This window comes from Aphis gossypii, chromosome 2 (genome assembly GCF_020184175.1).
Source record: "Aphis gossypii isolate Hap1 chromosome 2, ASM2018417v2, whole genome shotgun sequence".
Taxonomy (NCBI): domain Eukaryota; kingdom Metazoa; phylum Arthropoda; class Insecta; order Hemiptera; family Aphididae; genus Aphis; species Aphis gossypii.
The window spans coordinates 80492932-80518530 of NC_065531.1; the positions used below are offsets into that span (position 1 = coordinate 80492932).

The 25599-nt window shown below is 26.3% G+C and overlaps 2 protein-coding genes across 8 annotated transcripts in view; one reads left to right on the plus strand and one right to left on the minus strand.

The window, feature by feature from the left end:
• LOC114132898 (cyclic nucleotide-gated cation channel subunit A) overlaps positions 1-25599 on the plus strand; it is a 173225-nt gene that overhangs the window by 103451 nt on the left and 44175 nt on the right. For all 7 annotated transcript variants that reach the window (XR_007603648.1, XM_050198933.1, XM_050198932.1 and 4 more), the window contains one exon: positions 11440-11602. Coding sequence is in view for 6 of the 7 variants with exons in the window: in XM_050198933.1 (XP_050054890.1) it covers positions 11440-11602 (163 nt within the window). In the remaining variant the exon portion in view is untranslated. The remainder of the gene's footprint in view (positions 1-11439; positions 11603-25599) is intronic.
• LOC114132897 (uncharacterized) lies at positions 335-5603 on the minus strand. Its single transcript, XM_050198942.1, has 4 exons — positions 5369-5603; positions 3983-4272; positions 3285-3506; positions 335-978 (listed from the first exon to the last, which is right to left on the minus strand). Exons 1-4 carry the CDS (start codon positions 5454-5456, stop codon positions 493-495), a joined length of 1086 nt encoding a protein of 361 aa, XP_050054899.1. The 5' UTR covers positions 5457-5603; the 3' UTR covers positions 335-492.

Below are 25599 nucleotides of genomic sequence, written 5' to 3' on the forward strand. Positions count from 1 at the left end.
CGTTTAGTATCAAAATTAGAACTTTATGAAAATCCGGCCCATTTGATATTCACTCGAGGTCGGTGAACACGCTAAAAATGAGTAAACAACTACATAAACCCTGGTTTGTTGGTACCTATACAGGAAGCACCAGTAACTGTCACCTATGGCAGATAATCGAATGGTTATTGGTTATTATTAAAAGTTACAACACTAATATAGGTAAACCTTACTGCCACTCACTAACGTAAAACATATCTTTTACGTTTCTAAAAAGTTTCGTAATCAAACGGGGAATCGTGCAAAAGTCGTAGACCGCTAGTGTCCGCCTTAGCTGGTTAACTTAAAATGCGAATGAACAAAAAACAAACCGTCTATTCAACGTCCAAAAATACAAATATACATAAAACGGGGAAAACGCGTACGGCCGTTTCAACCGCGTGTAAAACATATTTTAATGTATATATCCGTAATCGTTTATCGATGATGCCGCGGCAGATTCGAAACAATCCGTCAATCGTCCTTAGCCGCTTCTTCGTCGACGTCGACGTCGTCCTCGTAGTAGTCGTCGTCGTCGTCCGCCGCCGTCACGCTCTCGGCAGACGTCGGCGGCGGCGGCTGTGGCGGTGGCGGTTTTTTCAACAATCTCACGTCGGCGCCGACGCCCGCCAAGGCCGCCGCCGCCTCCGGAAACGTTTCCGCGAGCTGTCGCAGCGTACAGCAAAACGACTTGCCGGCCGTCGCGACGCCGTCCCAGTGGCCGTCCACGCACACTTCCGGGCCGCCGCACGGTGGACGGGCCGCGGCCGTCCCCTCCTCCTGGAACGGTTCGTCGTTGGAGCAGACGAAAGCGATTCCGGCGCCGGCGGACCGGTCGACGACGGCTTTCCAGAGCCACGCGGCCACCGGCAGCCGACCGTCGTCCGTCAAGAACAGCGGCTGTCCGCCCGCCAGCGCCTGTCCGTGCGTGCCCGCGTACGCTTCCAGTGTCCTGCCCGTCTGAAAAAAATACGCCAACGATTTATCGCGTTCAATATTATTATTATATGCACTCGTCCCGTGTCTTATTGTCAATCGGGTTTCCACGATATATCATATAGAAACCGATTGGATTCGCGAAGCGAACCGCCCGACAGCGAATTTTCGGGCGTTTTCCTACGAAATAACCGACTTTACGAAATAAAAAATATGTAAAGAAAAAAAATCTAGTTCCAAAAATTGTAGACACCTATTCGAATAAGTGAAACGGTGGTGTGACGATTCATTGATTTGATAGTCATTAAGGAGCAGAATGAAAAACAGGTGCGGCGCCGTCGCCTACCTGGAATATCCGATCTTTTAAGCTTTTGCGTTTATCTTTGTAGAGTAGAAAATTCAGAAGAGTTTCGATAATGGCAAAACAAATTATTATCATTACTATTATGGTAGAAGTTAAAGAATTTAAACAAGAATTGTCAATATCCGAGAAGATAACAAGTTTTTATTAATCGTTGAACGTGCGATATCGTCGTTGGACGATCGACTAGGAAATTCGCTGTAGTTGGCTTCGCGATGGTCTATGTTTAAGCTCAAAATATAATGTTTGTTTGAAAAATAGTTTGTGGGTCAACCGCAGCCTATACAACTAAATATGCAAATGAATACATGTAAACATTCAATTAGACTACAAAGTCCAATTATTGCACAAGCACGTACACGTAGTAATTATTGCGATGATCAACAAGTGAATATTGTAATGGACAATATAAAACGAAAAAGCTGATTTAAACATTTATGCACACCAGGTTTATTTACACTAATATAATATTTAATATTTATTATATTACTTCATTATTACATTAACAAAGTCGTTACAAATTACTCAGGATAAAATAAATAAATATAATAAACAATTAACCAAGGACACCGAAATGTAAGTACATCGAAAAGTTTATAATATTATGCAATTATATTACAATAATTATTCTATGTGTACATTATCGTACCTCAACATCTAAAATGGACTTTTACCGAAAAATATATTTTACTACCACCCATCGTGACTGCAATGTATTTTACTTAAGTACTACTGTTGTTTTGGTATAATTTGTGTATTATTTTTTAAACGAACAAACATAATACTATATATTTCTTTACTTTAGTGTCTCATTCGCTCCCAATGACTTGTTTCGAAGTATTATATTCGTATCCGGGTATCCCCTTCGTTTCAAATCCCTGAGCACGTCCCCATATGACGAGCCTGAGGGGAATTTATAAACAATGTTTTTATTTTTTGGTATGAGGTGGGGTCGGAAATAATTTGACTGATTTTCAAGCCTAGGCTTATATGTTAGAGCACATGATGTTTCAAGTGGGATGTATATATGCGTTAAATCATATTATACTGTAGCGGACTAAATCTCATATAATGTTTATTGTGATATAACATCGAAACTTTACGGAAGACCATTTAACAAAAAAAGTTTTATCATTACAGGACACTCTTTAAATGGAATAAAAAATCCGAGTAATTGAAAATTTTGTGTATAGGTACTAATCCTAAATCAGAATTTAAATTAATTGATTTAAATGCTAAGTATGTTTAGTGTATAATATAATACATTACACACAATATTCTATTGACGGGCGTAAATATCGCTGCTCTAACGTCTAAGTCAATGTACGAAATCTAACTAAAATAAAAGTTTGTGATAAAATTCTTATTTTATAGTAAATATCAAGCACTCTACAATATAGACAAAAATTGTTTGCTCAATAATACAAAAATAGTAACGTAACACGTCTCGCCTCCCTATTAAATATTATAACATAGTAAAATAATAACTATCCAAGCCTGAATACCTTTTGTGTTTACGACTATGTAATTAATAATAATATATTACTGCATAGACTACATTATAACTAAAGCTAATAATTGTTAGTATACTAACGTACATAATACGTTTAATGTGTAAAATGGCGGAGACGCAATATAATATTTATGGAAACCTACAAAAATATTATAAAACTATAAACATGCGCATTTTATTTTCCTTTGGGTTATTTTAAATACTCAGTTATTTTTTGAAAGTGAAACATTCATAACAATTATTGTAACCATATAATATAATATTAAAACATTTTAACAAAGCCATTTCAGTACACTCTTTTTGATTTATATGATTTCGTTATGACTATACATTTGGTTCAATAACGTTTAGGTACGTACAAAAAAAAAATCGTTTTTAACGCTTCGTAAACTTTAAAAAATATGTATTATTTAAAATGCATGCATTTTATAAAAATATATATAATAACATACTTACATATATAGCATACGATCTAATAGCAGATTCAATAAGTGCCCACGCGTGTTGATTAATGGATTTCCATTGGGGTGTTATGTTAGCATAAAAAAACGTTCCCAGTTGCTTATAATTTTCAGAAAAATCGGAATTGCTAGCTAAATATCCTTCAGTTAAAAATGATGAATCAGTAATCGCATCTTCATTGTTATATATATATTTAAATAGAGCTGCTTGATGTTCCTATATACAAACATAAAATAATATTTTTTTAAATAATAATATACCTATTACCTTACACAGGTTCAAATCATTATGTTGACGCTTTGTACAGTATTGGTTTATTATTTTGCCATTCTGGTTCATATTTTTACTAGAAATACAAAAGTTAAAAATTGTATTATTCTCGTAAATAGACTCGCAAACAATTTTGTTTTATAGCATTTATTTTCAACAAACTATACTCTCAATAGGTAACGCCCTTTTTGAAACAGGTATTTAAAATTATGGTAACAATATTAAGTTAATACTTAATAGTTTGCTAGGTATATTCACTGTATGGTAATTACAATTTATTCTATCTCTTTCAGTGGTTAAATAAAAAATAAAAACATTAAATTAATTGTTAAATCAAAAAATTAATAATAAAAAAAACATAGTTTTTGTAGTTTACAAATATTTTAGTATCTATAAAAACTAAAGAATTTATCTCACATTACTTTTGTAAAAAAACATTCTATATTTTCAGGATACAAATGTATATTCTGTGTCACAAGTGGTGGTATAATCACACTATCAAACTGCTTAAGAGAGATTCCATCGATTTCAAATTTTACGTATATTGTTTTTAATAATAACTCATCATAACAAATTTCCAAATCCACAATGCCACCGTTTCTCTTAACTTTTAATAACGAATAATTATTTAAGCATTTTTTATTTATATTCACTAGTGCTGAGAGGACACCATTAATTGTTGGTTTTTCACGATTCACAGTAAATGGATCACCTGAAATGTATACACACAATCAAATATTATTTTATAAATTGAGTTTAATATACAGCTAACGGGCCCAACACACAAAATACACATACCACCAACTACAACGTATACAGAATAATTGCATATATATTATATAAGTATGATATATATATATATATATATATATATATACACTTAACTAAAATAAATAAATATATTTTAATATTGTTAAACTGTCAAATTTCCTGAGTCATATTATATCATTTTCTCATAACAATAAGTATTGTACTAAAAAGATTATAGATAGTCTAACCATTTATATATATATATACATATATATTTCTACGGAAAGCAAACTGCCCAAAACAGATCTTTAAATAAAAATAAAATCTGCTCTTGACGGATTTTTTGGGGTCTAGGTTTAATCGTTTTTTCACACATTGTGCACTCTTCAAGTAAAACAAACCGTTTCTAACATTAAATAAAAAGCTAATTCATACAAAAAAAATTAGATTAATCTATATAAAAAAAAGGTTAAATAAAGGTAACAATGAGTTTAAAAAAGTTCTCATTTAAAAAAAAAAAAATTCTATAGTTATAAACTTAAAATACAACTGCAGTCAACAATCAAATATTAATATCATAATTTATTTGGCAATGATTAAAAAAAAATCGAGGTGAAAAAAATTTTATAAAAGATTCTAAGAAATAGAAAATTTAAAAATGCAGTAAAGTTATCTCCTGGGGAATGTCATATAATTACAAATTACTATTATTATATTTTAATAAATTTAATTTTCAAAAATTTTACTTGGGACATAGAGAAAATATACCTTAGCCTGTTCAGATATATTAAAAGAATATCAGGGAACACAGTTTTAACTTATTTTTAAAAACATGCCACTACTTATCTTTCTTTAACGTTAATCAATAATAATGTAAAAACATAATGCTATAGGCAAACATTTTTAAGTATCAAATAATTTAAAAATAAACTTTTAATGATCTTATGTTTTTTTTTTTTAATCATTTAATTATTTTAATTATTAATATCCATAAAGCATATTATATAAATATTTTTTTAAATACTTTTTAAGCAATGTGACACACGTGTTATAAGTACCTGCTTTGCATAATTTTGGAATGAATTTGATGTGATTAGATATTGTGATTGTGAAAATATTAAAAATGAATAATATTAAAAACTTCATATTTATATAATCAATAACATAATTCCCATATTATTATATCATCTTACTGAGACTTAAAATAACGAAATATTATTTTTTAAAACATATTACTATTACACAATGTACATAATAACTGAACTCAGGTTTAATTTAAAAGCATATAATATGAGTTATGGTTTATGACAAATGGCGATGTTATTTTCTATTATATATAGTTCACTCCCAGCTAAATAAAATTTATGTTTTTTTTTTTTTACAATTGTCACTTGTTAAACATCTGTGGCTTAAATAAATATGTTTGTTTTTTTTTCCATGGAGTTTAAACATTTTAACGTTTGATTTTTTCTCATCCAATATTATTGTATCGATTTTCTGTTCTATAAAAAAATCATTTAATTATTGAGTCAAGAGTGATATTACACTATTACCACAATTTTTTAATATTATGGTTTCGTTTAATACTAATGAATAATTAAATTTTTACTTGATAGTTACAATAATTTTTATAGTAAAAAATTGTTTTGTTCTACAAGCTATTAGTCAAATGTCAAGTATTTTATAAATGTGTAGTTATATGCGTCGGTAAAATGAATGTTTACATAAATGAAAAAAAAGCTTATAAAAACCAATATGAACATTGAACAGAGATAAACATTTTTATGAGTATTTCTTAAATGAGCACAATTTCGCTTAATATGTTAAAGTATTTAAAAATGTGTATATTTGTTAAATTAAATTCCTCTTTAATAAAACCAAATTACAATTTTTTTAATTAAAGATATTACAATAATTTGTACTATTGTCTATTGGAAATAAAACTATACAGTGTTTGATGATAACAACACAATTATATATTGTTCTAAATTTTGTAATACGATGGTGGATAAAATATGATTTGAAATTCGACAAAAAATATACAGACTACCTAAAGTATAGACAAATTAAGTTTTAATGATTTGAAGAGACGCAAAACCTTGGGTAGTACATTCAACGTTAACTATTTTAAATATATTAAATAATTTAATTAAATTTAACGGATGTGTAAGTGAACTTAAAAAAATAATAAAAATAAAGGTCATATACCTATATTGATATAGAGTGAACATTATTTTGGAAAATGTTTCAAGAGAAAAAAATGTATAACAAATGAATAAATACCCTAATTAAATCGTTAAACTGTACGTACAATGATAAGTATGTGGATTTAATATTGGTTATTAGTAATCGTGTTTTATGTACCTATATATCATACTTAGATTAAATTGATTTTTACATGAATACTTTAATTTTGTTAAATAAACCTTTTTCGATATAATATCTGGAAGAAATAAATAATTAATTATGAATCTGATGAACTGCAAATAGACGAAAATTTTACGATTACAGTTTTACTCATTTACTCGTATATGATAATTATATTACACATAATATGACGAAATAAGTACCTTCAACTCAGTGCAAGCATACCATTTTTACTATAAACTAGAAAGCCAATTAATTTGTTCGTATTGTTCGTAATGATGTTATACTATTTATTTAAGTATTTTTGTAATTTACCCACGTCGACATTAAATCAATGACGGTATGTGTATAGGTATAATATAGTAATATAGTTTTAATAGCATAGACGCATGTAGTGTTATAAATTAATCCAGCCAACTCAAATGTTAAGAATTATTCGGATTTTTGTTGGGATATTTTTATACTATCTATAACTAGGTAACTTAAAAAATAAAATTTCGTTTTTCTGTAAATTAAATATACCTACCACTGAATGAATTGTCATACAATCCGTTTACGGTCCGACGTATGTCATGTATACATGACCGCGATATGCTGAAGAGCCATAACAACCTTTCTCACGTTATATTATATCCGAAATACATAAAAAAAAAATATGAATATTGAAAAAAAATAAAAACATAGACAGTTTGACAAAATAACCAGGGATTTAATTAAAATATAAGTATCATTTTTACATACCTATTTAAAACGTATTGCTACTTGTACTAGCTACGTATATGCTACTTAAAATCTCATACTTTCATAAACAAATATTCAACTTAAATAACATTTTTACGTATAATAACAAATACATTCAAATAACACTTTAGAAGGTTCCTATATAATATTATTAATCATTTCTATCTAAAAATAAAACATTTTTCATTTTTAAGACTTAAATACCTCTACAAATTATCAGAATTAAGTGTAGGTATCTAATACGCATGAATGAATTCTAAATTACATTCTAAATGATCTTAGTAAATAAAATTAATCATTTCAATTACCTAGCTTTTTTTTCAATGAGACTTATATAATATAATATTATATTAATGATTATTATTATTTAAAACATATTTAAATTATTTGTAAATAGGTATTAAACTTTTTATAAATTTATATTTGATATCAACGCATATTTTTTCTATAATTTTTATAATATGTTAATATTATTTTTTATTTAACTTAAAGAAATAATTAATATTGTTTTATTTTTGGATTCTAAGCAAAGTGATTGGTACCTAATGGTACTTAGGTATACATTTTTCTTATAATTATTCTAAGATCAAATTTTAAAACGAAATTCTTTATTTTTTTTTTTTTTTGTAAAATGTAACAATATATTGTTTAATGAATTGAAAATAAAATAAGTTACAATTAAATTTAATAAATACTTAATACAATCGAATGAATACCAACGCAATCAAATGCAAACAAAAATACAAACTTTAGTGGAAATAATAATACAAATTACAAAATACGACAATCGAGGTCTTAACAAAACTTTAATTAATGCCATCTGATGACAGGTATATTACAGGTTTATTTCTGTATAAATAATATATTATTCAGTCTGCCTCATAAATTATTAAAAATCGTCCAAATGTTTCATTATCCTTACATATTATATTACTTTGATATGTTATACCTAATACATACATTTGGCCTTATTGAAGATGTCTACGATTTTCCAAAATGGATATTTCAGTCATATTTTTCAATACTAAGACACATTGCACTTCACCGTCGTCACAACACGATACATAGCAAAGGACCTCCCAAGTGATGTGTCAGGGAAAAATCAATACATTGAATTTGCTTTATAGTATAATTTTCTAATTCATATGACTACCTGATACACGTCGTATAATATTATATGTTTCACGCGTATCAGAAGCACAGGAACAAACGATGATATTTTTCATTTTATATTTTATTTACATGATAATATTGTGACGAATGAAGTCTATACTGACCTATGTATAGGTAGTATAAAAATAAATTTGATATTTTCGTTTATGATTTAAATATTACCATAACTTTGAAGGTAATATTACGATATTACATTTTAACATTCTTAAACTGATAATTCTATCAATAAATTAAAAAATAAAATAAAAAAGTGCATTTAAACAGTTTAAATCTCCGACAAAAAAATATTAATTACGTATTTAATTTGTACAGAGATTTAATAGTATGCTTAAAATATGATAAACAATTAAAATAATAATAAAGGTATATAATTCCTTTATTACGACAAACATTAGTTGCAGTGACGAAATAACTATATAAAATTATCGCAAAATTAATTTACAATATTAAAGGATAAATGTTATAATACTTTATATTTTTACATGCGTTTCATATACTACACAAAATAATTGTGTAATATTATTCAATATAAATTTATCATTTTTTATCTCTATTTTTTATCAATATAGTTATTACTAAGAATCGTAAAAGATTTAAAATAAATATTACTAAGTTTGAAATATTTACTTACAATATTCTAACAATTTTCTATAGAACTAAAACGATTCAATTTGTTCCAATAGTTTTTCGATTTACTGAAATCAGAAAATTTTAAATTACCACTTAACCCGGAATAAAAATTCTCTAACAATATAATATTATAACGATAAATTTCGTTTGTATACATTAATGTATACTATTTAGTTTTACTTATTATTCTTCGATGATAATTTTTTTCAATTTATTTCTTTGCGTGGAATTTTTCAAACTATGTACGAATATACCCACAACAAGACTTAAATCTTATAAACAATTTATCACCAACTAATCTACATCCGTTTCTTTTAAGAAGAAGCTGAAATGTAAAATTGATTTAAATTTAAAATAAAATAATATCAAATGAATAAAAATAAAAACTCATGTATACTTTTAAATTCTTTTTTATGTTTGAAAAGATTTATTACCCTAATAAAATTATATCACTTAAATGTAACGACAGAAGATATATTTTTTTTTTTTTTGGTCCAATATTGACATACGTACACATTTAATTGAATATTCTTATAACAATTTTTTTAAAAGGATTTAATCAATGCCAATATGCCTTACACAAATATATATACAGGTATATTTGTGAAATTGATTTATATTTTTGAAATGTAAATTTATCAATATCAAATTAGGTTTTATAAAATAGTATATATATGTATAATATATGTATATAATATCTTAAATTAATTTAATAATAGTATAATGCAATAATCATAAATGAAGCCATTTTTTGAAGACTAATTCTTTTATTATTTTTAAAACTAATTCATTTATGAATTGTAACTTACATTTTTTTTAAAAAAATAATTGTCGCGTTGATGATTGTTTAGATATGTAATACATCCACATTCAACCAGAGTAGTCTAACAAGTCACCTATGAATTAAATATTAAATAATATCCTGTTATTCAGTTTGAAGTTCAAACTGATTTTAATTTAAATTTTATAAAATAAGTATTCATAAAAAATCAAAATAAATAAATTATAACTATGATAATAATTTTAGAGTATTTTTTTTTCATTTTAAGAATGATATTAAAAAAATAGTCGTTCACTCGATTACGATCATATACAAGTTAACTTTTCAACAATAGACAGATGTGTATAATTTATTTCAGTATAATATTAATTGAATTACTCCAGTTACTAATTTATTGAATCTGTTACAAGTTTATTTTTAATTGACATTTACTAATGATAAAACATAGTTTCACATTATATTTAATTCCTATGAATAAAATTTAATATTCTCTAATGTATACTAAGTGCATAGATAAACATTTATTATTATATTATTATTATGTAGTAAAAAAAAATTACAATATATTTAGAGTAGTTCTCAGTTTTAAGCCGTTAAATAAATGTAATAAATAAAACCAATAATGAGAAGTCGAATAAAAACTATAACTGGTAAAAAAAATTCATATACACAGTGTCCTGAAATAGATTTTTTGATTAATAATTTATAAAACTGTATTTTTGAAATATATTGTATATGACTACCTACATTTTTTTTCTTATACTTAAGTTAATCAACAAATTGTACTTAAATTTACTTATTATTTTATTAATATGATACCTACTATTTTAATCTAATTTGCCTATTAAAATTAAAAGTTTATTCATTAAATTTCATATTATGTATTCATGGAGTCATTTGAATTTTTCAACAAAACTATTATGTTGTAATGAATTAAAATTCATAACTTTATGAATACTTATTTTAATATTAGAATTTAAATTTTTTAAATTAAATAACTTTATATTAAGTCTAGATCCAGTCCGCTTTTAATTGTTCAGTTAATAATAATATTATATGAGTAAATATAAATTTAATAATAAAAGAAAACATGTATAGGTTCGTACTTATATGTATATGTTTTGAAGAACAAAATTCTAACAAATTATTATTTTGATCAATAGCCATATAATAATAATAATAATAAAAGATTTAAATATATGACTACCAAGGACCGAGGTTTCTAAAGAGGAGACAATATTAAAAAAATCCTATCCGAGTGGTCCGGACCACCCATTTGTAAATATAATGACGTGATTTTATATAACCCAAAAAACGTCAGAAACTTATCATTTACCAACAAAATATATTGTATGGCCCGGTCACGTAATTATACTATTATACAATTATCATTATATTATTATTATTATTAAATTTAATATACATTTTTTTTTTTAGTGGCTTATGTTAGTGACCGTCACAATTCTTTACAACTTGGTATTTGTAATCGGCCGTGGCGTATTTTGGGAGCTGAACAACGCGATGCCGACCATTTGGTGGATACTAGACTACGCTTCTGATGGAATCTACGTGGTTGACACACTTGTACATGCACACGAAGGTAATCTAATGAATAATAACTTCTTTATCTTTATTCATAAAAAAAAAAACTCAATAATGTTGTATTATTATTTATTGTGAAAATGAAATAGTGTTTTACTCAAAATATTTTTATCATACTACCTACTATGCAGATTGTAGATATATTTAAAATATTATTTAGAGATGAACAACCCTTCTTTCCACCAATCAGTGAATCCGATTTCTGCCTATAATTATATCTTACTTGAGATAAGAAATGTATTATTCCAATAGAATTAAGTTGTATATAAATTGCATTTTAAATACACAATGTGTATTGGCTTTAATGCATAAGATATAAAAATAAAATACCAGAAATTAATCTTAAAAATTATTTAATTTTTAAAGTTTTGGCCAATTTCTTTATCACAATTTACAATATTTCTTAATTTAATTTTTAATTTTTTTTGTATTTTATATTGTGAACTTACAAATAATTGTATGTAGGTATGTTTTTTTATCATGCAAAAGTATAATTCTATTTCTGTATTTATCAACTATTATAGTTAATATCTCTATAATGATTAAATCATCCAACAATATATTATTTTATTATTTTATTTACTAGAAAATATGGCCCAAACGTGTTTTAAATTCGATTCTTTATCTGCTTTATTTTTATAGTATTATGGGGTCAGTATCCATTTCCCCCACTCAGACACAACTATATGTATGTATTGTGTTTTTGAGAAATTATGTATTATTTTTTTATACACTTAAATTTATAATGAATTACATTTTTTAGTCGACCATTTTTTATGTAGTTTTTTGTCATTTTTTCATATACTTCTCACGATATTTAATGTCACATTATTGCTCGTTATTATAAAACTTTAAACTATAACGTAATATACTATACTACGTTACAATAAATGCTATAAAATATATATATATTATATCTGATTTATAGTGCACGCATAAGTAGATGTTTAAGATTTAAATACTACGATTTAGCCTATAAACCTGCAAAATCAAAGTTAAAAATAAACTGAAAAGCCTTCTTTTTCAATTGTGGCGAAGACCACAATAGTATTACCTTCACTAAGCCTGAAAAATAACATAATGTGCCACCCTTCATCCCACCATAACTTCACATTAACAATTAAAAATAATAAAGGTCTCACATACAACTTTAACAATAATATATACCTTATCTTACCTTCTACGTATCGGTTTGCAACTAATGGACAGAAATATACTACAATCAGTGGGTATATAACAGAGAAATGAGTATTAAAAATAATAATAAGTATTACCTAGTAAATAAACCTCTTTGGACGGCCTTTCACATAATTTTTAAGGCATAACATAAAGTTGTATTTGCAAACCAATTTTATTTTGAAAGTAACAAAATTCCGTGCGTCACAAATTGGAATAACCACCAACGCAAAATATTATATAATTTGTATAAAACACTGCGTGTAAACAAACGGCAGCTACATTTACTAACATGCGAGTAGGTGTATTATATTATTATAATGTTGATTAAATAAACGGTCTTCGTTTTTCATACAATCAAACTTCTAATGAGATTAGATTTTTTCTAATTTTATTGCGTTCCAAAATTCACTATTGAGTGCTCTGAAAAAAAAACTTAGGCGACACTCGTTAAAAACGTATTTTTTAAAATTATTATTGTAATGATGGTAATTACTATTGCCTGCAATTTCCGTAGATATCTTGCTATACCTAAATAAGTATATTACACGCATAAAAACAGACAAAAAGTTTTTACATTTGTATGTAAATATAATTTTAAAATATTTTTAAAAATAAATATATTATTATTTATTAATATATTTTTTTTATTTTAAAAAACAAATGTATTTCTATTATAAGTATAGTTTACGTCTACGTTGTTCTATGCGCTCTATACGTGATTTTATATAGTACAAAATATTGCATTATACTATTCCAAATTCATCATTCATTGTTCGCGTGCTACTTTAATAATGATATGTGAAATCTCGCATGAGCATCCTTAAATATTTCGACGGTGCATGGCGCGGCGTCCGCGTTTGACTAGTGCTGGTAATTGACTTGACATTTTGTGTGTAAAATCTCTTCCGAAGGACGACTATACCTTTATTCCTTCTCCGTTTTCGCGACGTACGTATGCTCTATATTTGTCCGTACGTCAGTCACGTCGAATTACTATTGAAATATACAAGCTTTGCTAACGCACTCTGATCCCGTCTGGCCATCGCCGCTATTATCCTGTATAGGCTGTGTTGTGTTACGGTGTTTACCTATAGGGTCACGCAAAATTGTATTTTCCTGTAGCGAAACGATAAAAGATTACGAGCAATAAATTCGGCAGACATTTATTCAGAGACAATAAATTGCTCCCGAACAGGAGCCGTTTAACGAGAGCTCTTTAAAGCCACTGGAGCACTGTTTGAACAGGTTTCAGAGTGTAATGAACGCGCCGGTCGGGTGATGCGTGAGGGGGCGTGGGTTAGTGAGGGTCGAAAAAAAAGTAGCAATAATAATGATAATATAACTACAACTCACGATCGCGGCGGGTTTTCTGTATATGATACGCAGTGGGGAGGTTTGCAATTCCTGTATTTGTTCGCGATAAACAAGAAAACGTATAAAGACTCGTTTGTGCACAAACATACATCAGTATCGTGTTTGAAAAGGTAATCGACTGAAACATTGGTCTTAAAGACTACTTTTTTTTTTTTTTTTACAGTCACATTGTAAATATTACTTCGTCGGTAAGTATACATACAATACCTCCCCGTGCAGTATATTTTACTGTTTGTGTCCCTCGGTGAACTACGATACGTTTTATGGAATGCCATACCGTAGTTGCAATATTGGTATCGCTATTAAAAACACCGCTTTTACAAGTAGTCCAAGTACACGCGTCTAATACAAGACACTGTTTTTAATAGCCATAGATGTTGCTTTAGTGTGTACTTTTTCAAGTGTAATTAACTTAAAAAGTCAATACTACGTTCCATCAAACGATATAAATGCGTCCGTAGTATAGTAAGCTTTAAACTATTCTAATAAAATAAAAAATTAATTCTATTAAATATTTAAAAAAAAATGTAATATGAAAAATAATAATGTGTTTAATGACAAAAATATGTTTAAGCACTTACGGTTAATATTTTTTAATCATGACATAATAACTTAAACCGATATATTTTATAAACATATATTTTACCCAAGGAATTTATGTTACATTTTCAAAATTAATCGCTGATCAATGATCATAACAAATTGTTTCAAAACGTATTTATTAATAAATTCTAAAATTTGAAATGTATTTAAATAGCATAAAATGACTTTAACTATTTTAAAAATTTAATTGAATTTAAAAAAAAATGGTACTATAAATATTTGATAAAATTTTGAAATTTATATATTTATACATTTTTTAAGTACAACAAACAATAAAATACATTTTGTCAAAAACTAGTTATACACTTAAAATGAAAGTAGAGTTTTCTGTTTTTCCATATTTTTTTGCCTCAATTATTTTGAAAAGTTTTAGAAATTTTTATTTAATCAATTTAACAACTAAATTCAGTTATCTGCCAGAATTCATCTTCCAAATGGACAATTGCAGCATTTTTACTATTTCAAAAAGCAATGGTAGACACAAAAGGCACTCATCATTTTAAAACCTATACATTCATCAAAATCTAAAACGAAAAAGTTAATCACAAAAAAACTTTATCGTTTATATTAGTTTAAAAAATATATAATTAACATTATTACATTCGTTTTTCGCTTCAGATATTGAATTATCTCGTACCGTTATATATTTTACCGAAAAGTTTTTAAGAACAAAATATTTTTAAACGTTAAGTAAACAAGAGAAATAAGTCGCAATAAATTCTACAAAAAATATTGGCTATATATTGTACAAAAGTTTGTGTACATTCTCAATATAAATAGATTTACAGTCATTCAAGCACTTTAAACACAATCAAATAATAAATAATATGATTGAAAAATCGATTTAGTGGATAAAGTTTTTAAACAACAATTAAATACATATATCTTTCCCATAAATTAATGAAAACCAAAATTCAAATTTGTTTAAAGAGTATATAAATGTTTTCTAAAAAATGTAAAACATTCGTGAATAGCATCAAAATCCCCGTCAAATAAGCTTAACCTGTTAGTAAAACCTTATTTCATTAAATGTATAATCGCACATTAGAATTATTATTCGTAAATGTTTTATCTTAATAACGTAGCGTTGAAATTAAGTCATCTAGTTTATTAAATAATAGCTATAAATAACTGCAATTATTATAGCTCCATAGAATACTGTGACATGAGTTCAAAACATTAATTAACTAAAAATAATTATTAAATTGCGTCCATGTTTGTAAACGCTTGAACTTTACCATGTGATTGTGTTGAGAATAAATCTAATTTGTAATGTATTATTTTTAAAATTTTAATCAAGCCCAATGAAAATACCATCAACTAATTTATCATAAACAACAAATGATGTCGTGGTATTCATAATTCATACAAAGTTTTTATTGTTTCAAAAGTTGAATGCAATAATGATTATGTTCATTTTACATTCTAAAGACGTGAAACGAGTTTACTTACATACTTTTAGCCTTTTGTTTTGAATAAATTAAAAATTATAATATCTCCTATTAAAATGCACTATTATAATTTTAAATTATAGTCTGATTAATGAAAGTTCATTTAATTTTTAACGTCCATGAATATTTTATAATATTTCTGTATAATAAGTTATTTATCGATTATCAAAATTTTGCTCTAGTATTAAAAAATGGTAAAAGAGCTTCAATCATTTACCTAATTTATTTTACATATCAATTAAGTACAATAGAGTTTAATACATACGATTCATCCCATGAGAATTTATTAATTAATAAAACTCCAATGATAATAATAAAGACATATATAGTAAAATTGTGTTTGTTTAGTAATTGATGATAATATATGTCTAGGGACTATAATTGTAATATATTTTAAGGCTTCTCCTCGAGTGCAATTTTTCCTGTCAATAAAATATATATTATATATTTAATATTCAAAGTTTACAATTTTTAATACTATATTATATATAATTACTATATGTATTAAAAAAAAAATTATTATTATTTTAATATCATTGATATACCATTTTCTGTGTGTGTGTGTGTGTGTGTGTGTGTGTGTGTGTGTGTGTGTGTGTGTGTGTGTGTGTGTTGTGTGTGTGTGTGTGTGTGTGTGTATATATATATATTAATTTGATACGGAATTTAAAGATCTTTATTGATCTATGAAGTTATATTAATTAGTTCCTTCTCGTTAATTCTATGTACTTTGTCCTCCTTCTTATTTGTACTTGAACGTCTTGAACACATCCACTTGCCAACCATATAATTATACTTCTCTAGTCACCTATCCAAATTTTAAAACATACAAAACTATTTGAATAAACAACTACCTTTTAAAATCGTTACATACATCGGCTGTATAACTTGGCTATCATCAATTTTTAACAAAAATAAAACTTAAAATATTATACTTAATAGTTGTTGATCTTCTAAACGAACATAGTTTTTCCTAATCGAACTTCCAAAATATGAATTAGAAAAAAAATTATTGACGGTAACATGCATGCACCATACACGGGATAAGACATTCTGTATTTCTGTGACTGACCTAGTTTTTAGTTCACCGAATAGTATATTTTTCCTCGATCGTATCCATCCTAAAATTATATCGGTCGCTTCCTTGGTGCGCATCCGTAAACAAACAAAAGCATTTAACGATTTCCTGTTTACTGCGAAATATACATTATTGGCTTCGTTTAGTTTTGGCGTAGCACCTACTCGACTCGATCGTTCCAGAGGATGTCATGTTTTCAAATATAATAATAATTCTGACCCCTCTCCCATCTCTACTCAACGAACATCGAGCACATTGAGGCATTGTTATTATATTTCTGTACAACACTTAAAGTTTGGCATAATAGGTAGCATAAATCTCGTCCGTAAACACACGTATTATACGTAGGTGTGTGTATTTTCTACATGGTCACGTTATTATTAAGTGCATAAGTTAATGTTGAAAATTCGGTTTTGTATACTGTGGTCAACGCTGCAAGTTCTTAATCATTAGATATTATAACTTGTAGAGATATTTATTAATTATTATAATGCTACAACGTTGATTGGAAATACACGATATTTATATTATCATTCACTAACAAGTAAAAGTGTGGAAAAATTAAAACTATAAAATTTAATATCTGTGAGCGATATTATATTAAAACCCATGGATGTTTATTCTCCCATTAAAGTTTTTTGTAATCAATAAACATACCATAAATATTTATTTTAATGTACAGCAGCTACAATAAATTAATTATTTACCTATTTATTTATTATTGTTTTTACTGTAATTATAATTTTTCTTAAATTTAAACGCATACAATATGATAATACAATATGTGTAGTATGTTTACATAAATAAATAAATCATCTTCATAATATAGTATAGGTACCAAATAGGAACTGCAATAATTGATGAAACTAATTTCGTATATTAAAATTTATAAGTATTGAACAATAAACAATCCAAATATTTAATTAATTAGCTATAATTTATAAATAAATATATGAATAATATTACAAATAGTATTTATATATATAATTTTATTAGAGAAAGAATACTCTCTACTATAAAGAATATTAAAGAATTTTAAATACATATATATGTATTTGTTATACAGAATGTTTGATAAACACATATTTTTTAAACGTCTATACGTTCCAATATCTTTTTTTTTTAATTACACATATTGTGTACAAAACCTTGAATTAATTACGTTAAACATAACTATAAGTACTATGGTAATGTGTGGAATATTTCGAAAAATCTCTCTTTTATTACCCATATATCTCGTATGTACGTTTTCTATTCATAATGCTAATTCGCACTACGGAATTTCTCCCTAACCAAGCCATTTCAAAAAATATGTATTAAAAAAATACCACATATATTTGTTCGTGAATAATTTTTCAGCCCAATAACTTTCCCGCACTGTTGCGTAGACTCCGTACCTAACCTAACCTAGCTGATTCCTAGCTCATTCACGGCGATTCCCTACGTGACTCGAAGCGCACCAATGGCGACGGAATTATTTTACAGACAGTGTAAATAATATGTCACATATCTGATAACATGATTAATCTATCTGATTGTGTACTATAATAATTAATCACCGGGCTATTGATGATCGAGGGGTAGGGAAAAATTGAAATTCTATCGCTCTGCGCCCAGGTGCACCCTCTTATTCCTATTCACCAGCGCGAGTTTGCCGGGAAATTTGATTTCAATGGACGTCACTGAATGTACCTATAATAATACGTCCATCGCGAACACCGACGATCGTTGTCACGCGCGCGACAAGAACTTCCTACGAATATTGCATATTTAACCATCGTCTACGCAGAAAATTCTGAGGAGTTTCAAGCTCCAAATGTGATGGAACGAAATGAAAAGTTTTTAACTCTTAGCCAGTAGATGTTTACTTAGATTTGCACCAATATCCTGCGATTATCTTTTAACTTTAAAGTGACTATACTTCTCTTCTCGTATTCAGTTAGAGTTTTACGATTTCCTGTTTAGGATTCTACGTGTAATCCATTGCGTGACTGAAAATCGTGTGTATGTATCAATAATTCTATACGAATTTGTTCACACAACAGCACTACTGTTTATTATAATACGCTAGTTTCATCGGTTATCATTTTAATGCATCCCATTTGTATGTGTTTATATTGTTCACTGCCCACAAATAAGATAAATTAATTATATTTATCATTAGCAGTTGGTAATATTGAACTAAAATTTAAATTATTTTAAACAATAATATCGTATAATAAATATTACTTCTAGCCAATGTTTTTAGGATAAGATTTATATAAATTAATCATTGTTTAACCTCTCTAGATAATTATGTCATAATGTCATAATATCTTTATTCTTAATTTTAAATTTAAAAAATGAACTTACACAGTAAGTAAATACATTTATCTAGATAATTTTAGCATTAAAGTATCCCTACAAAAAAATATAATAATAAATTATACAATATACATTCTTTCATTCTTTTTATCATTTTATTATAACACAAACACGAACTATAAGACATAAATATCTAACCCATGATACAAATAAGATCAATTTTACTAAAATACTAACATAAAATAAAATACGATATTTCTCATTATTATTTTCAAAAACGATACTACGATATTGTAGTATTGTATACTTACATCGTGTACTCTACAAGCCAGTGGTAATTAGAAAGTCTTAGTAAATTATACCAAATATTTTAAAAATAGACCAAAATAAAGACAAATGTAAAGTCAAATCAGTAGGTATCTATATAGTTCCAAGTTCAGTAGTCAATATATCACGTTCATATTTAGTTTTTAAATGTATTACACATCCTTAGTAATTAGTTAATATTGGCTATGAGTGTATGAATGTATACATAGTCATTTACAAGATTTATATAAATCCAATTCTTCCTTATATGAAATAATATAAATTAATATATTTTTCATTATTATTGTTGATTAATTAATTCGTATTAACATATTTCAATTGCATTATATATAAAACTAAATAGGTACGTAAAAATTATATATCAATTCGCTATGTATAAACGGCATTTGTATAAATGTTAAAATGTGTTACAGTGTTTAATTTTTTATATATTCCAAAAATAATTCAGAGATTTAAGGTAAAATTAATATAAAAAGCAATCAACGCAATACGTTGTTATCATAAATACTATGCCGCCATATCGTTATAAACCTAAACTATAAAAATTCAAATATATGCAAAAAAAAATGTTAATTATGCATATTTGTATACATTTATGTTACCTTTATTTTTATGTAGATAATATGTTGTTACAATTATCACTTATTATCTAGATCATTTTTAATTATCTATTCCCGACAGTACTAGCATACACAATTCAAAAAAAAAAATATATTACAATATTTACATTAATAATATACTTATATTTTATACGATTTCAAATATATAATCGTTCAATTTACATTTTATATCTTTGAATGGCATTTTTTCATAATTTTAAGTACTTTTTTTTGAAAATAACTTTTACTTTTTGATGAAAAATACGAAATGGCCTTATACTTTGCCAATTATAATGACCATATATTAAAAAATAACAATGAATAATTTTATCATTATTAGGTGTTACAATAATTACACAAAGTTGTATTTATTCACAGGACATAGCTACATTACTGAATGTTATATATTAAAACGTATGTTTTAACATATACATATTTTGAAACATTTGAATATTTTAAAAACAATTATTTACATGTAGATTAATCTTAGATCACGTGTTTAATGTTAAATAAATATACTTGATTTTAAGATTTCGGAAATTAAATTTTAGATAAGACAATTTCCTATGATAAAAAAAATGTATTACAATTTCGTGTAAAAATAATTTATTCTTTTACAGTTGGTATTTCACTATTTTTTTATTATTATGATGAAAAATCAATCATCACTATTGTTTGACCAAATGTTGTACAAAAACATATTTGCTGTAGAGTGATTCACAACGACTCACTTATCAAATTAACAATATTAATTTAAATTAGATTTTTGGGTTTCGTAATAAATGAAAAATTAAATTGTTTTTTTATTTTTACTCAAGTTTCAAGCACATAATGGAATCCGTAAAAACTTTTCAAAAAATAGCCAGTGTTTGTGAAAACAAATAATTAAAAAGAAAAACCTTACCCACGCCGTTGATGCATTGTTGTGGAAGGTCCATGGTCGTTTTGCTAATATAGGCTGCAATTAATCATTTACCACACCACTAGACCTCTGAACTAACAAGGCGGACGTCCTTTTTGACGGATGCTCTAGGTAAGCAATATTGTTGCGTGTTGAGTTGTAGTAAACATAATTAAAATTTATCATTTTATTATCTTTTCATTGTGCTACTCTTCAATATTTCAGTTTTGAAATAATAAAAAAATTTCAATTTAAGAACTTATATAACTTACTAAATAAAAATGCAATTAACCATTAAATTTAAATGTTTCAGCAATATATACTTTAATTAGAAATAAAATAATTAAACTTTATAAAAACTACTTAAGCTCTAGAACTTAAGAAGAGTACAAATATATAGAAGTCTGAGTTGGCGAAATTAGTTTTCCTAGTCTTCTTAGTGGTTTATTGAGGAAATTTATTACCTAGTGGCTAGTACCTACATAGTAATATGTACAAAATAAAATGTTTAAAAATATAGCGTTCATAAACATTGAAAACCCGACGAGTGTTGAATCGGTAAATTTTAGAATAAGTGGTCAACAGTGGTTATTTTGTTGCTACGAAAATACTACAACTGTGAATCAACGTTATATACCCAATACAATATTTGCGATTTTGCCAGTTTATCCTTCCCCATTATCTCTACCAAAATACCATAATTAAGACTCTTTCAAAAACATTATGTCTTTATGTATACTTCCGAGTTAATTCATTGATATAAACAATTGATATTTTCTTTTTTATCAGTCTTAACATGATATTATACAGAACATAAATATACGGTCTTTTACATAAATTATTATTAGAATTATGTGTACAGTACTATTGCCAAAACACGGGTATTCCCTCTTTATAATATTTTATTTAAATGAATACAAATTCGCATAAATTAATAAATTAAAGTAATTTTAGGTTTGCCAAGTTCTAAACAAAAATACTATTTGTACAAAAGTATTACCTTGGATAATGAACTTCTACATAAATTCAACTAAATTCCTTTGGTAGTCTTTTAATATTACCATGAACAACATTATATTTTAATACGGTATTTTTATTTACTCATTCCACACCCCTACATAAAAAATATTCGGATTGATGATCAATTTAATGCAATAAATTAAGTTATGTCTTTAGGTATCTCCGAATAGACGGCTACATAATGTAAATGTTTGTTGTCTGTGTTATAACTTATAACTCTGCATTAATCATAAATCAATCAAAAAATAATTCAATAAAAATATCTACTTTTCTTTTCTTATTAATTTTCGATTTGAGTTTCAATCCAAAACTAAATATTTATTTATGTATAATGAGGTATTGATTGTATTATTATTAGCCGTCAATGTTTCGGTTTACAAGTTATTACATATTATTAGTTATTTGAAATGTATAATGTATATTACTAATAATTAGCATGTATTATAAAGTTTTCGTTAAATATTATCTGAGCCAACCTTCATCGATGAATAAGATAAGTTTAACTATTGATTCAGCTGTAGCTATTATAATTTTCTGGATAACTTCCAGACGTAGATATTTTTGGCATATTGACGGCGTTCGACTAAAATATAATGTATTTTATAATAAAAACAAAATCATTTAGAACAAATTTTTCGGACTCATTAATTCTAAAAACAAGTGAATTAAATAATTAATTATATACAGTCCGTATGCTTTCGACACAACTTTTTTCATTTTTTTATTCTGGTATCTCATGTGTGAATATTTTTATAATGATTATTACCGTACAAAAATATTTTTGTCACACGGCGTATAAATAGGCAATCGAGGTACACCACTGTCGAGAAATTATTTTTCTGGTAAATGTATTAGATAAGTATAATTCTTTTTTCATATATTCACCTAGGTTTAGAAGGTTGATAAAAACACTTATTTAGTAATATAAACTTTAAAACACTTTCCTAAGATAATAATATTCGATCTGTTTAAAATATGTTTTTTAAATTTAAATGAATATGTTTATCTATACTATATGATACTGCAGCACAAAATAGTAATAATTGGACCTCTCTTTCCCACCATAATTTGACTGATAACGTTGTCCCATTTCAACATAGAGTACATATTGTGCACAATTCAGCAGTGCAGCTATCAGCGTTTTTTAATTATTTACATAAATTCATTGTAATTGTAATTCGTTTAATAAGTTGTTTCTAAGCTCCTTGAAATTGATCGAAGAGTTATGATAGCATTGTGTTTTACCATTGACTACAATATTAAGACTAGATAAGTACTTTAGTATAGAAGTTTGTATTGCTCTTAAGTAGTGAAAAAAAATTTCATAACTTATTTCATCCTTATATATAACTTTTTATAATGTGTGGTGTTGTGCTTTAAATTGTAAAAAATTAAACCATAAAAATATGAAAATAGGTATGTAATTGGATTATTAATCATTAGTTTAAAACAGTTTGTATTAGATTGATAATTGAAAATATTATTTATTAGTTTGGTTATATGGCTTACAAATTTTTATCGTCTTATATACTATAAAATCGTAGAGACGAATGTGTTAATTTGTAATACAATGAAACATAATATTATATAATTTGTAAAAATTATTTTGTATAATATTAAACTACGAAATGAGTTAAAAAGTTTTGTTTTGACAACTTATGTTACTGGCACAAAAAACTATGCTTAAAAACACGCATGTCTTTGTACTCTTTTTCAATTTATTTTCTAATTCCTTCAAATCACCACTTATTATAGTGCACACATGATGCAATACCATTAGAAAATGTAATATGAAACAAACACGAACAGTCGTTTTCAATGCATTAGAGATCTAACAAATCTTTAACTGAACAAAATGTTGTAAGCTAAACAAATACGTTATACAGTATTCTATTTGTTAGATATAATTTAACTATTGTTTGTTGACTACTCAGAAAAAGGCTCAAAAATACACTTTTGGAATGGGCATTATATCCTTTTCTCTCAGTTATTGCTTTTATGTTTTAATATTACATCTCTAAGCTTCTCGGTGGACATGCATTGTCCCCCACATCGACTTTGTCGTTAAAATTATAACGCAATGAATCAAAATAAAACAGCTAAAAACAAATACACCTAAAATAGCATTAAATTTGAACTTAAATAAATCACACACAATATGTAAACTGAGTAATAAAATGATGCAATAAACACACATTCAAATATGAATACAAATAACTACAGATTTCCAAAAATATAAATTAAGTATAACAATTATTATATATGAAAAAAATGTTAGGTAAGTGGGTACCACTCTATTTTACATTTTATGTCGAGTGGGTCACATTTATAGGTGTGCTAAATTTAAACTCAATGATATATCATTATATATGACAAGAGACAAACGGCTCTGAGCGGAAACGGCCTATCAACCGTTATAACCAAGTATATTTTATGATATGTATTTTTGATATAATAGCTGTTAAATTCATTTATTTTACTTTTAATTTACAGTAGTTTGATATATTATTTACCAAAGATATGGTTATTATTATAATAACATACATTTATACCATGTAATATAAACTTATATAACTCATAATGTAATAATATTTTAAACACCTAGTAAATAGTAAATACCGTAAAACAATAAAAATAAATTCCTAGTATAAATGGATAATATCTTAAAATAATTCAAAAATATCATTGCTTGATAAATAGCTTAAAATGCGTTAAGATATTTTGGAAATTGTATCATTTACTAAATACAAAAATCGTTTGAGCAAAAATAGTTATAATATGGGAGAATATTTTTTGTCGTAAAAATTTGAACTTCAAATGCTCTAAAAAAAATAATTTGTCTAGAGAAGAATTTTTTTTTCATATAAATCTAAAAATGCATAATGAATCACGTATTTAATTTTCAAGTCTTAGCTATACCAATATTGTTTATATTTAATTCTATATGTTAACAAATTAATTTGTATTTTTCAAAATTCTATATTTAAATGGTTATAAAAAATTAACATGACTATAAATTATCGATATTATCGAAAAAAGTGTATTAAATTTTTGTACATTTCATATATTTTATTGGAATAATAATAAAAATGTTTGGTAACAATTTCAAGTTTCTGTATTTATTTGTTTTCGAATTATAACAAAGTAAAGAAATCAATT

What these genes read in the sequence shown, in the direction of transcription:
- LOC114132897 (XM_050198942.1), bottom strand. Translation starts at nt 5,456, where the DNA reads ATGAAGTTTTTAATATTATTCATTTTTAATATTTTCACAATCACAATA. An exon ending in TCCAAAATTATGCAAAGCAG is followed by an intron (nt 4,273 to 5,368) that starts GTACTTATAACA and finishes TATACATTTCAG; the next exon opens with GTGATCCATTTACTGTGAAT. An exon ending in TAGAATGTTTTTTTACAAAA is followed by an intron (nt 3,507 to 3,982) that starts GTAATGTGAGAT and finishes GTTTGTATATAG; the next exon opens with GAACATCAAGCAGCTCTATT.